This window comes from Arachis duranensis, chromosome 10, assembly GCF_000817695.3.
Source record: "Arachis duranensis cultivar V14167 chromosome 10, aradu.V14167.gnm2.J7QH, whole genome shotgun sequence".
In the NCBI taxonomy this organism is placed as follows: Eukaryota; Viridiplantae; Streptophyta; class Magnoliopsida; order Fabales; family Fabaceae; genus Arachis; species Arachis duranensis.
Genome location: NC_029781.3, coordinates 83,677,187 through 83,691,478, shown reverse-complemented (window position 1 = coordinate 83,691,478; position 14,292 = coordinate 83,677,187). Strand labels below are relative to the sequence as shown.

The window sequence follows — 14,292 nt, the reverse complement described above, 5'->3', positions numbered from 1 at the left end:
CTTCCTCTGACCGAAATCTTCTCTTCCATTTTTGGTATGGAGAACTTGAGCTTACTTCACCAAATCTTACCTTTCTTGGTGAAGATCTCAGCCACAACATACTTTTTGTTTTTTTTTTTCTTGCCATCATTACAATGGTCTTATTGCTTGTTTCTCCTTCCTTTCGGTAACTAGCCATAGCTTCCATGCTTTCTCTGTGAAGTGACCGAAGTAGGAGAAGAGAGATGAGAGTGAAAAAAGAGAAACTTGAATAATAATTAATGAATGTGATAAAGTGAATTAAGTTTCTCACTTCCATTGCTTTAGGTAGCGTGTAACATTGATGATGTCCATCAAATCAAGTGCTAAATCTCTCTCATGTTTTCAATGCAAGTTAATTGAATTTGAAATCCATCCCAAATTAAAATGTGATCCGTTAGAAACATAGAACTTTGCTTTCTTTCATTATGTGTTTCGGACCAAGCTTTGGTCTTGGTAGCAAAGTTTCAAATGGGCTAGTAATAATAGTAATTCAATCTGGCCCAATTGGTGTAAAAACAATTCAGCCATATATTCATTTGACAATTTTCGCACAAGGCTGAAATGTAAGAACCATATTTAGGCTTACAACATTCGGCCCAATACAAATCTGCACCAACAAAATTATTAATTAAACAAGTATGAATTAAGATCAAATTAATAATTTTATAATTAATTGCTTTAATAATGTTTATTCATCATCAAATTAAATTTAGAGTTTTCCAAACTCATCATATTATTTATTATAAAAATAGTTCTAGTTGAACTACGGTTGAATTGATTATGTTAGATATTTCATAAAATCAGTAATTTACGTATCTCTAGTTATAGTTATAAAATTTTAATTTAATTTGGAACTTTTAATTCTTGAATCACTAAGTCAGATGGAATCAAAATGTGTTTGTTTGTTGTTACAATAATCAGAATTAGGAACCTAAATTATATAAATTTTTAACGGTCACGTTCTTTCCATCAAAGAACAAACCAACTGCCAATACAATTAGCTAGTATAATTTTTAACAATTATAATACCACCTAAACTAATTTCTATATTAACAAATTGGACTACAAATAAAATAAAATTCAAATATTTTTTCACCTGGTCTAACATTTGTTACATCTAACCTATGATTACAAAATATGTTCAAATAATTAAGACAAATTATACGAATCATAGCAATAGGTCTTCACTAATTGAGTATTACCTTCCATGTATTATGATGTAATATTTTTTAATTGAATAAATTCTTTATGTGGTATTTCTGTATGAATAAGTCCAATGCTTATTCTAGGTCCTTCACTAAATTTTATTTGTCATTCTCAATTATGTATGCGCATAAATACTAACTAAATGAGAAACAAATAATAATAAGAATTTCATATCCAAATATGCCATATAATACAATATAAGTCATATAAGTGACATTACAAAAACATAAACACATACTAGTAACATGATTCTTAAACAATTCTGGTGGCATGTCTTTTGTTAAAGCATTAGCTATCATCTTTTTAGTACTAATATGCTCTATTTGTACCTCATTAGACCTAACTTGATCTTTAATGGCTAAGTGTTTAATGTTGATATGCTTACTTCGACTACTACTTCTATTATTCTTAGCCATAAATACAGCAGTGAAATTGTCACAATATATTCTTAATGGTCTAGAGATTCAATCCATGATCTTAAGTCCAAAGATAAAATTCTTCAATCAAATGCCTTGTGATGTAGCTTCAAAACAAGCAATAAACTCGGCTTCCATGGTAGAGGTGGCTACAAGTGATTGTTTTGTACTCTTCTAAGATATTGCTCCATTAGCAAGTATAAAGGTGTATCTTGAAGTTGAACTTCTAGAATCAACACATCCTGCCAAGCCTGAATCTGAGTATTCAATAATTTTCAAATTGTCAGTTCTTCTATATATAAGCATGAAGTCCTTGGTCACTTGAAAATAACTTAAGACTTTCTTTACAGCTCTTCAATGGATAATTTCTAGATTACTTTAATATCATCCTAACATGCCAACAGCAAAAGCAATGTCAGGTCTTGTACAGACCTGAGCATACATTAGGCTTCTAACGGCGAAACATAGAGACTATTTTGCATCTATTCCTTTTCAAGTTTATTTTTGTGACATTGATCTAAGTAGAACTTATTACCTTTCACAATAGGTACAACACTTCGTGAACAATTTTTCATTTTAAATCTCTCAAGAACTTTATTAATATAGGCTTTCTGAGATAAACCTAAAATTTCTTTATATTTATCTCTATAAATCTTTATGCTAATGACATAAGATACGTCACTCATATCTTTCATATCAAAATGTCTAGAGAAAAATTGTTTCACTTCATGTAACAACTCTAAATCGTTTGTTGCAAGCTTATCTACATGTCTACATATAAGATGAGAAATATGATTGCTCACATTAATCTTATGGTATATACATTGATCAGAAATATTCTCAATGAACTCAACTTAAGAAATCACATTGTTAAACTTTAAATACCGCTGTCGAAAAGTCTACCTAAGATCATACATTGCTCTCTTAAGTTTGCAAACTAACTCCTTACAGTATTTGAGATAAATCCTTCGAGTTATCTCATATAAACCTCTTCTTCCAAATCTCCATTAAGAAATATCGTTTTCACATCCATTTGATACAATTTCATGTCAAAGTGTACTACCAACGTCATAATGATGTGGAAAGAGTCTTTCTTTGAAACATGAAAAAATATTTTCCTATAATCAACTCAAATTCTTTGACAACAAGTCGAGTCTTATAGCACTCAATATTGCCTGATGAATCCTTCTTAATCTTAAAGACTCATTTATAACCAATGGCCTTTTTCCCAACAAGCAATTCTACGATATCCCAATCTTAGTTATCCGTCATAGAATTCATTTCATCCTTCATAACATCTAGCCATAAATTGGAATTACCATATTTCATTACTTGTTAAAACATTGTTGGATCCTTTTCATCACAAACATCATAGTCAAACTCAACAAAATACACTACATAGTCACTAAAAATTGCAGGTTTTCTTATTCTAGTTGATCTTTTTAATGTTGCATCATCAACCTCTTGTAAAAGTAGTGGCATAACAGATTCTCCTTTTTCTTAAAGTTGCTCTTGAACAATATTTTTATTGTGAAGAGTTTGATCCTCCACCATATAATCTACTTGAACATTATCTTCATGATGTGGAATATCAGTACTAAGTTATTTTACATCTATCTGTATGGACATTAGAGCAACTCCAATGGACAAATGTTGAGGCCCTATTTTCTGACAAAAGCAGAGAACCACCATTGGAGAGAAGAAGAGTTGAGTTCTTGCACATATTTCAAGGTGAGGGAGTCCCTCTAAACAGGGACTCCAATCAATACAAAATAATTTTTAGTTGAGTTGGTTATTTTTATTTTTAAAATTTAAAATTACGAGTTGTAAATACAAAACTATAAATTAGTGTAATTTCGAATTAGCAGTTGTAAACACAAAACTATAAATTAGTGTAATTTCGAATTATATATTATGTATTATTATTATATATGAATTTATTTAATATTAATATATTTTAATAGTAAATTATTTTTAAATTTATAAATTTAAATAATATTATTGAAAAAAATTAATTACATTAATTTCAAGTATTTTAATTAATTAATTAAGTGGGACCACAACAGGGACTAAAGTCAATTCCTCCTAACGGAGAAGAGAGAAATGCTTTGAGTTCCTATTTATTGTTTATGACGCAAAAGCTGATGTGGAGTTATTTTTTATGATAGGTGGGCCATAAACAGAAACTGGGATGAGTTCCCTACTGAAGATGGTCTTATATTGAACAATCACTTTTGTACATGGAGAGATTTGACAAACATGATCATTTTTAATAATTTTAAGAGAATGATTTCTCCCATTTTTCACATCATGCTCTGAAAAATTTACATTTTTGTTAAACAACGTTTCTCATTTCATTATTTTTTTAATTCAAAAAATGAGGAAACTTGTGAAAATCGTGAAAAATTATGTCATTATGAAGAATAACTATGACATAAATTTAAAAAAATTTTTTAGGGAATATTATCTATTATTTCCTCTTTTTATGGTGTGTCAATTTTAATTTTAATGATTTTTTTATTTATTTCAAAATTTACACCATGTATTTTTCTTTTAAAAATAATTAATCAAAATAATGCACAGTGATTCAATTTTACTCTGATACTACGTATTAGATATTTCATAAAATCAATAATTTACGTACTTCAAGTTATAGTCATAAATCTTTGATTTAATTTAGGATTTTTAATTCTTGAATTATCAAGTCAGATAAAATCAAAATGTATTTGTTTGTTGTTGTAATGATTATATATTTATAATTAGGGACCTAAATTATATAAATTTTAAATTTTTTTCATTAAAAAACAAACTAACGGTTTATAATACCATCTAGGAGTGTTCGCGGTGTGGTTTGGATCGGATGAGGTTTTACGTGCGGTGCGGTTAGATTGGACGATTTTTTAAAAAAAATATGATCTAATCCGATCCAATTTCAAGCGGTTTGGATTGGATTAGATTTGCGGTTTTGTAAATTTAAAAAATTAAATATATATAACAAGTCTCAACATCAAATTTTAAATAATCAATAATAACATAACAAATCTCAACAATATTTTAAAAACCAGTAATAACATAACAATAGAAATAAAATTATAGGTTAGTTAAAATAAATAAATAAATCACATTTTAAACATAAAATATTTATTAAATAATAATAATAAATGAATAATATAAAAATATATAACAAATTGAACATATTATAAGTATAATTATAAATATAATAATAAAATAATAATATTATAGTACATTGAGTAGTTTGGATTGAATTGGATCGGTTACGAAAAATAGATCCAAAATTTGATCCGATCCAGCAGTATGCAAAAAATAGAATCCAATCAAATCTAAATTAATGCGATTTTAATCGATTTTCGATTTAGATTGGATTGGATGAGCAATTTAATTTGGATAGGTTTGGATTTAAACACCCCTAATATTATCTAGACTAATTTTTGTATTAACAAATTAGACTATTAAATAGAATAAAATTTTAACAAAATAGACAAATAAATCAATGACTAAAACCGTTGGATTCGATTTTTAAAACTTTAATTTTATGCCTTTAGTTAATTTTTTAAGTTGTGAATTTAAAAATTAGTTAACTGCTAATATAGCAATGTAGGATTGAATATTTGAATGACTACTTAAAACTTCAAACATGAAAATTAAATTCATTTTAATTTGGTTACTTCGGTTGTTGAAATCCCAAGGCACAACGTTTCCCCTAATCAATGAAGAAACCACCATGATGAAATTGGTGCCATAACATTTGGATGATTTAGCCGTATAGTACAGTACTAACCAACCAAACCCCCGGTAATATTAATTAAAAAGTGAAAAAGACAGATAGATTCTTGACTTTTTAAATTTTTGACAAATATATTTCTGACAAAATTTAAATATAAAAAAGTCTCTGACTTTAATAAACAGAGGACAAATTAGTCTTTCCGCCTATTTGCCTCTCATACACCTAACGGAACTGATTGATGTGGCTGAAACAGTGTCCAGGTGTTCGTTACGGTACCACGTTAAAAGGAAAAAAGGTTCGAAGGACAAATAAGTCCTTGACGTCATTTTACAAATAAAGTTCGAAAGACAAATAGATTCTTGAGAAATTTTTTTTTTCAAAATTAATAAACTTATTTCCTAAATTCTCTCTACTACCTCTTTCCATTTAATGAAGATAAAAGTACATTTTCTAACTTCTTTGGGTTTGACGAAATGAAATTACAATAAAATAGAGGCCAAGCTTTTACCATCCAATTGATGGTAGTTGGAATTAGCTTCATCCTACATGCTAACATAGCATCTGAGTTCTGTTTATGCAGGATATGTATGTTATGCAATGTTATGTACGACAATTATTAGGATTTGTTTGGGTAAATTTTTAATAAAGTTATTGTTTTTAAAAGATTTTATAAAAAAATAAAAATAATTTTATGTTTAGATATTTTATTCAATTTTTTTATTAATTATGTTTGAATATAATAATATAAAAGTATTTTTTTATTTATTTATTATCTCAAAATATTTTTTTATAATTTTTTTTAAAAAATATGTAAAAATAAAGTATCGTTTTTGTTCCCAATATTTGGGGTAAATATTATTTGTGTCCCTAACGTTTAAATCGTCTTATTTGTATTCCTAACATTTGTAAAAATGATTCAACCGTCAATTACACATCATAAACGCTTTAGTTTCAATTTTAAAAATCTCTTCTTGAAGTTAGAATACAAATGTCTGGGATAAAATCGATGATCCACTCCGAAAAATAGCTCATCAAAAGTTGAAATTAATTCCTACAACATTTACATAATTCACTTTTCTATGGATATAATTGAATCTAAATACAGATAGTGGGTATAATATTAAAATCGAACACATCCAAGTAAGACCTAATTGAGAATGAATACATCCGAGAATAATTGAAAAATATAATCTGATTTGTTAGTATAATTGATAGTATGATAACATTGAATCACTTTTATAAACGTTAGAGATACAATAGGACGATTTAAACGTTAGGGACACAAATAAGACTTACTCCAAATGTTGGAGATAAAATCAATACTTTACTCAATATGTAAATGGTAATTTTTCAAAAAATATATTTTTTAAATTTTTTAAATAATTTTAATTTTACTAGTATGTAGGAATTTATCAAATATGCTAAAATTAAAAAAAAATATTTTTTATTAAAATTTTTTTTATTAACTTAATGACACCTAAACAAATACAATATTATATAGAAAAAAAGATACTGTTTTGGTTCTTAAACATTTTCGGTAAGTTTTAATTTTGTTTTTAATGTTTAAAACGTTTTATTTTTATTCTATTTCGTGTTATTTTAATCTTCTGGAAAAAATTAAATGAATCATTGTATCCATTTACATTCAATTCACCATCAAATGAAACTTTAACCTAATCTAATTAAATGCATAACCTTAATTAGTAACTCAAATTGCATCAGCCACCACAATGTGATGACAATATGACATTGGTTTCAATGTCGCATGCTACAACAATACTAGATACATATTCAAAACACACTGTAGCTAGAAATGGGTCCACAGTGAACAATTCATCAGTGCTCGTGAGGTTGTCATTAATAGTAATAATGCATAATCAATGAAGGACTTTTGTAATCATTATCAGTATAGGTCTGCAATAAAAATACCTGCCGTGCCCATACTGGTAGAGCCAACAAGAAGCCACGTTCCCAAAATGCATAAGCACAAACTGTACACAATTTAATACTAAGATGTGTTCAGTGTAAGAACATGCTTCAAACTGAAAGAAATCTAGTATATATGCAAATTTGGATGAAGGGTTAAGAATAGAGCATAAATTGTTACTCATGAAAAATTACCTTTCTCATTTGTCAATTGTTAACTTGTCAATTGTCGGTTTATACTTTAGCACATCCAAGTGTACGGTACGGAGCTTCTTGAAACTTGGCGTCTCTATGATTATAATAAGAGGGAAAAAACAGGAAGAAAACTCGAATGATTGTTTGACCTTTTCATGTTGAAAAACTTGTCTAAATATTAACACACAATTAGTTATTAGACATGCTTTTGTTTTGTATGAATTTTATAGCCAGAAAAGTTAATGGTAGCAATTAGTGGTCACATCATTGTCTGTGATGCAATTACAAATTCTCAACTTTACTCTGCCATCCAACTAGGAAAAACAATGTATCTCAAATAATTGAAGCCCGCTTTTGGAACCACGGGCACAGGGTATGTAACCAAATTCAAAGATAGTGAAAACCAACCCTGCATGTGATAGAAAAAGTAGCATAACAAATTCTTTTAAATCTACTAATCTACTAATATATTATGTTGATATTCACACCACAAGTCAACAAAATTTAAGCCCCCAGCAGAGGATAAAAATACAATACAAAGGACTATAGAGAATAGTGTACAGACCCCACAATAAACGTAATCTAACGTGTAATGTAGTGCGGAGAAAATGACATTGATACATGTTTGAGACGAACAGCTCATCATTTCATTCAACCAGATCCAATATTAGATTATAGATCTATGGTCCGTCTGTGTAAAGGAAACGAGTTCGGCAACCTAGGTCATGTGGCTATAATCAAAACAAAATCCAAGGTAATTAATGAATGAGTTCTTTATCTGACAAAATTAACAGGTAACAATCTCACTGCAAATACACAATTACATTCAACTACGTTAATACTAAGATTCCTGAAAAATCAAGTGTCAACACATGGGATAGATTCTCAAACGGCAGTGAACAGTTCCTGTTTATATGGAAGATGAAATATGACCGACACCTTTCCAATACCAACTACAATTTAGAAATAAATAATAAAACAAATAATCGAGCCAACAGGAAGACAAAAATGTGTTACGGTTGGAAAGTGATTCCTTGATCCTTCATTGTATGGATGCTTGTAGTTGTAGCAGTTGTATGAGTGAAGCAACCTCAAATTTTCAGTTTTCAAGCCATAATAGAATCTATTGTTAGCGTTTAGCACATGCTCCTAAGAAACAAAAGAACAGAAAAGTATTTCAACTATTATTATTATTATTATTATTATTATTATTATTATTATTATTATTTAAGATTTAGACAAACAATCTACAAAACCAAAAAGCTCAAAAAAAGACTACAATGAGAAGGCTATCTTTCATGGTTCTCAGCATCTATAGTTGGTTAAAATGGCAGGCTCTTAGAAGTTGAACTTGAAGTAAGTGAAGCCAAATGCTGGGATGGAACAAAATCTTGACGCAAGTTGGCCCTCTTGACAATTTTCCTCATGTTGTTTTGCAAACTCTGTTGGACTAATTGCTTCACTGCTTTCTTCTCCTCACTCATCGTATCTTCCTCCTCCTCCTCTTCCTCCAAATAGCCTTTACCTCCTCCACCTGAAGCCTTCGTAAAAGATGGCGACGCGCTGAAAATAGGCGCAGAGATATCGGCCCCCAAGCTTCCTCGACCATAGCTTCTAGAAACTTGTTTCCCTTTGTCTGTCCTCAAACATTCCAAGATCCTTGAGGCCCTTTTCTGTGCCAATGTGGAACCAAGAAGGGTCAATTCAAGCAGCGATGATCCAATCCCAGCCTCAATCATGACCTGCCTGTCGCTGTAGGATTTGTGTGCCATAATCATCAAAATGTATGACGCCTTCTCTTGGCACTCCGGCGAATCCGTCCAATTCAACACATCCACCAGAATGAAGATCGAATCCTTTACAGCACTGATAGCTTTCCTGCCCTCTGGAGTTGGAACCAGATTGCTTAGAATCGCAAGCACTCTCTCACTCACTTCCATGTCTCCAATTGAACTAACCAAAAAGGGGACCAACTCAGTTTCCAAAATGAATGAACTGTTGGTTGGAAAGATTGATAGATTGTATAGAGCTCGAAGAGCATCTTGCTTGGCTTGGTGGCTACATTCGTAATCCAAATCTTGAAGGGTTCTAACTAGGAATGGAATTGCACCAGAGGATCCAATTATTGGTTTATTTGAATCCAAAGCACTCAATCCAAGGAAATTAGCAACAATTGCTTCAGAAACTGATGAATTAGTAGCATCCGGTGATTCAATTAACTTCAACATCTTGTGAACAGCACCAACTTTAACGATGGCTGCTTTGTTTCTGTTACAAGCCACCCAAAGGAACATCAAATTTCACATTCATTGTCCATTAAAATCAAATCACATCAATTATTGACTATGAATTGTTGTGTAAGCCAAAAAAAAATAAAATAAAACGAGTAATGTATGTTAACAGAAAATGACATTAAACAATTGAAAGAAAATGAATATACTCGTGATAGAAATAATTAGGGATTGAAAAAAAAAAAAGATAATAAAATAGAACTTAAGGAGAAAACTCACGCATCGTTGCCGATCCCGAGATTGAGCAACGCATAGAGCGAAGCAATCTGAGAATGAACGTCTTCGGAATCGAGCATTCCGACGAGCGGAGGAATAGCTCCAAGCATAGCGAGCGTTCCCCTAACTTCCGATCGTTCCTTCGCAAGCGACCTCACCGTCGTCGCCGCCATGCGCCGCTTCGCCAAGTCCTCTCCCTGCTGCAGGTCCTTCACCACTTGCTTCAGCTCCACCAGCGCCTCTTCCTTGCCGGAGGCCAGACTCGCTGTAGAAGTTGCGGCGGAGCTGGATCCTTCGTCGTCGTCGTCGTGGCGCTGATGGTAACCGTAGCGTGAGGTGCCGCAGCTGACGGCGTCGAGAACGATCCGGCGGATGGAGGAGGCGGAGATGGAGTTCCAGCGGAAGTGGCCGGCGGTGGCAGCATTCTTGGCAGGGTGGCGGTGGTCGAGTACGACGGATCCGACGTTGTTCCGGTGACACTTTGCCATTCTCCGGCAGACCTACATTGCAGACAACAACACCGCAGAGAGAAAAAAAAGGTTTTATTATTTAAGAAATAAATAAACTAATGTATTTTTTTATTTTTTATTTTTTCTTTCCAGTGTAGTGAAGCAGCTTCTCGTTATTGTTCTCTGCTCCTCGTTTTTCTTTCTTTTTTTTGAGAGTGCTGAATTAGTATTAGTGAGTGAGAGAATCGTTGAGTCCACGTTTGATTGTTACACTATTTATATAGCTGTGACGTGTGTATCTGTGAGAGTGCATGCAGGGAGCGAAAATAGATTCTGCTACCAAAAATAATTTGACATCTTTGTAACGCAAAATAAATATAACAAGGGTTTTTTTTATATTAGACCAAACTACCCATACAAACTTTTTTGAAGTTTTTTATTTTTAATATTAGGATAGATTGTGGGTACCACAATACCTAGAAATGAGGCTCTGAATATGTTATGCACAGAAATAATTTTAATAATTGGCGTATTTAGAAATCGTTAATATCGATTTTAAACAAATTGTGAATAGTATTTTCTATTAAGAGAGAGAGTGAAAAGAGAAGCGGAGGCATTGGATTAAGTGAAAACGGCTAATTTATAAACAAAATAAGAGTACCAATTTTATGTTATCAACTTCTCATATATTCAAAATTTATTTTTGTCCTACTTAAAATCGTAAGTTCCATTTTCTATATTTTTTGTCCTAATAAAAAATTGTTAGTCTCCTTTTCATAGTATTTTGTCCATTTTGAAATCGTTAATAACGATTTTTTTTGTTGTATTTTCTCAATTTCCATATCAATGCATTACACTAAATTAGCATAATATTCCCGTATTACACTTATCCTTTGATAATATCTAAAAAAATTAGCCACTTTTTTGCTAAATAAATTTAAATGAGTTAGTTTAAGTCTAACAAAAATCAACTTTAGATTAGAGTGCATGTAAACATACCTTTTTCTTTCTCTCTTGAATAGTGCAAACATCGTTATGAAAAATAATTCTTTTTTCTAGAATCAAAATCGCAATGTCCAAAATTTAAACCAAACTCAAAATCTCTCAAAAATCTCTTAAAATCGTTGCGAAAAGTCAAAAAAATTTTCAAAGTTAAATTCGAGATCATTACCAAGAAACACAGAAAGAAAACACAAAAGATTCATCATCAAGGTACTGTTTACGAATCGTCCAATTTTCTCACTTTTTTCGTTTTTATTTCGATCGCAAAACACTACATAATCATAATTCTATTTATTTCGTACAATTATTTTTCGTGTTCTTGTCTTGAAGTACGTATTACTGTTCCCAATTATACACTTCATTTAGTGATAACTATGTTAAGTCGATGTAAAATATTACGTAGTGTTTGTCATATAGTTTAACCTGTATTTACATGTATTTGAGGGATTTGAATATGTTTTTGTGCATGTTCGAGTGTTTGCATATTTGAAACTGAGTTTGTTGATAGTAATCATTAACAACTTTCGGTTTGTATTTCGGTGTATTTCGTTTGTGTTTCAGTGTATTTGGCTTGTTTTTCAGTATATTTTGTTTGTCTTTCAATGTATTTTCATGAGAATTGAGATTGGTGTTGTTGTCCTCTTTATGCTGTAACTAGATAACAGAATATTGTTCTTGTGCTTCTAATATTATTTTGTACATATTTGAGTGATTTGCAACTGTTTTTGTCCATTTATCAGGAATGTTGTTCGTCGATTTATTGTAATAAACTATAAAATTTTGTTCTAAAGCTTCTAGTATCATTTTTTTTGCATATTTTACTGAGTTATATGTCTTTTTGGAATCACATTGTATGATGTAATTAAAAAAATAATAGCAGTATATTATAGTTTGTGTTTCAGTGTATTTTGTTTGTATTTTGGTGCACAACTCAATTTATTTTGTATAAATATAGTTTATTTACATTATTCTCATTTATTTACAAAAAAAAAAACATGATTTGAGATGTTCCACAAGATTCATTTATGATAATTTTTAAAACATGAGCAAGGCCAAAAAAATTATTGTTCAAGAGCTGGGATTTGGTGGTTTGATGCATATCCCTGCCATAAATGTGCCACATAAGCTATTGAAACAATTGACATATTCATTTGATCTGTCCCGTAACAGACTAAACACACAGTATGATGTAATCAATATCACCCAAGAAAATATAGCAGCTGTCCTTGACTTGAGTGCATCTGATAAAAATTTATTTCCTAATATATTCTGTAAATTCAATTTCAGCATATTATCAAATTATTTCTATGTTATTAAAATATTTTTGCTGCTTTTGCAGGGCCCCGCAAAAAAAAAAAAAGATTGAAGAAAAAAATTCATAAAGAGAATAAGAAAGTTGTTAGAAGATTATAAGGCAAGACTTTATTGCAATTATCAATCTCTATGATGGAGATAACTGTTTATGGAGAGGAGAATCAGATGAAATTCAAGAAGATATTCATCCTCTACATTCAGATATCTTTCTTATTACTGAAAACGATAAATAAACTTTTTTTGGTTCATATGCTGCCCATTCTTTACGTGGAAGCAATATGTAAACAGAATTGGGGTGGTCATGTGCTCAACTTCCTCATAAAAGGCATTATGGAGCACACATTGAAAAAGAAATATGTTGTTAATGGCTATCTCTTTGCTCTAATAATAACATATTTTCACGAATTAACACACACAAATAGGTCGGTGGATACAATTCCTGGAGCACCGTGGGTCCAACATTAGACCAGGCAATTACTGGTTGAAAGAATAAAAGTTGAGATCAAGGATGACATGGTAACTCAATTGAATTCCTTCCTTATTTTTGGTGTATTTGTTATATATATTGTGTAAACAAATATTTGTTCTGTTTTAAGAAATCGTAAAAACAACACAGTTGACAAAACAACTAAAAGAGAAAGAGAAGGAGAAAAGGAATGAAGAAAAGAAGGAAAAGAAGAAGAAGACAATTTCTTTGAAAAGTAAAAGTGCTGCTGAATCTGAGTCTGATTCTGAAAATGATTCAAAGGAGATACTTAAAAGAAGAAAAAAAATCTAAAAGAATGGCAAATAAGTAGGTATTCTTTTTTGGTATATTTTTTACCATTTTATTGTATATTTTTCTGATGATTGTTTGCTTTTCTAGGATAGAATCCAAGAAAAGAAAGTACGTTACTAAGGATCCATCTTCCTAAAAGAAAGTGAATCTGATGATGAGTAAAATTCAAAAATTATCATTGTAATGCTATATTTTTTATTTTTGTCAAAATTTTATTTATTAATAGAATTTTTTGCATGTATTGGCAGAAGTGAAGAAAGCGGGAAATAAGAAAAAGAAGATTAAAGAAAAAAATAAAAAACCCGCAAAAAAGCAAGTATTTATTTTTGGTGTATTTTGTCAATTTTATCATGTTCATTTGTTTGAAGATTATTTACTTTTCCAAGATTGAATCAAAAAAAAAGAAAACATGTTATTAAGGACTCATCCTCCCAAAAAGAAACTAAATCACATAATGTGTAAGATTCAGAAACTATCTTTGTATGTGATGTTTTTCAGTGTATTTTCAAAATTTTATTGTGTTTTTTTATGGTTGTTTGCTTTTCTAGAATACAAAAAAAAAATTACCAATGTTTCACAACCTGGGCTCCACTCCACAGAAGCTCATTATGATTCTTCGCAAACGTAAGATTTAATGTCTGAAATTCTTTCTTTGCTAAAATTTCTTAAAACCTGGTGTATTTACTCTAGTTTTACTGAATAATATTTATTTTGTCTTTAGAATGCCACATGT

At 30.5% G+C, this 14,292-nt stretch overlaps 1 protein-coding gene and 1 long non-coding RNA gene across 2 annotated transcripts; both read right to left on the bottom strand.

Annotated features, from left to right (window-relative positions):
• Positions 1-1,792: 1,792 nt before the first annotated feature.
• Positions 1,793-7,594, bottom strand: LOC127742557 (uncharacterized). The gene is made up of 3 exons (XR_008003899.1): positions 7,510-7,594; positions 7,318-7,379; positions 1,793-1,900 (listed from the first exon to the last, which is right to left on the bottom strand). It is a non-coding gene; the product is annotated as an uncharacterized LOC127742557 (long non-coding RNA).
• A 928-nt stretch (positions 7,595-8,522) lies between these two features.
• On the bottom strand, positions 8,523-10,814 carry LOC107470603 (U-box domain-containing protein 14). Its single transcript, XM_016090006.3, has 2 exons — positions 10,020-10,814; positions 8,523-9,777 (listed from the first exon to the last, which is right to left on the bottom strand). The coding sequence occupies exons 1-2, from the start codon at positions 10,502-10,504 to the stop codon at positions 8,832-8,834; spliced, it is 1,431 nt and encodes a 476-aa protein (XP_015945492.1). The 5' UTR covers positions 10,505-10,814; the 3' UTR covers positions 8,523-8,831.
• Positions 10,815-14,292: the final 3,478 nt, after the last annotated feature.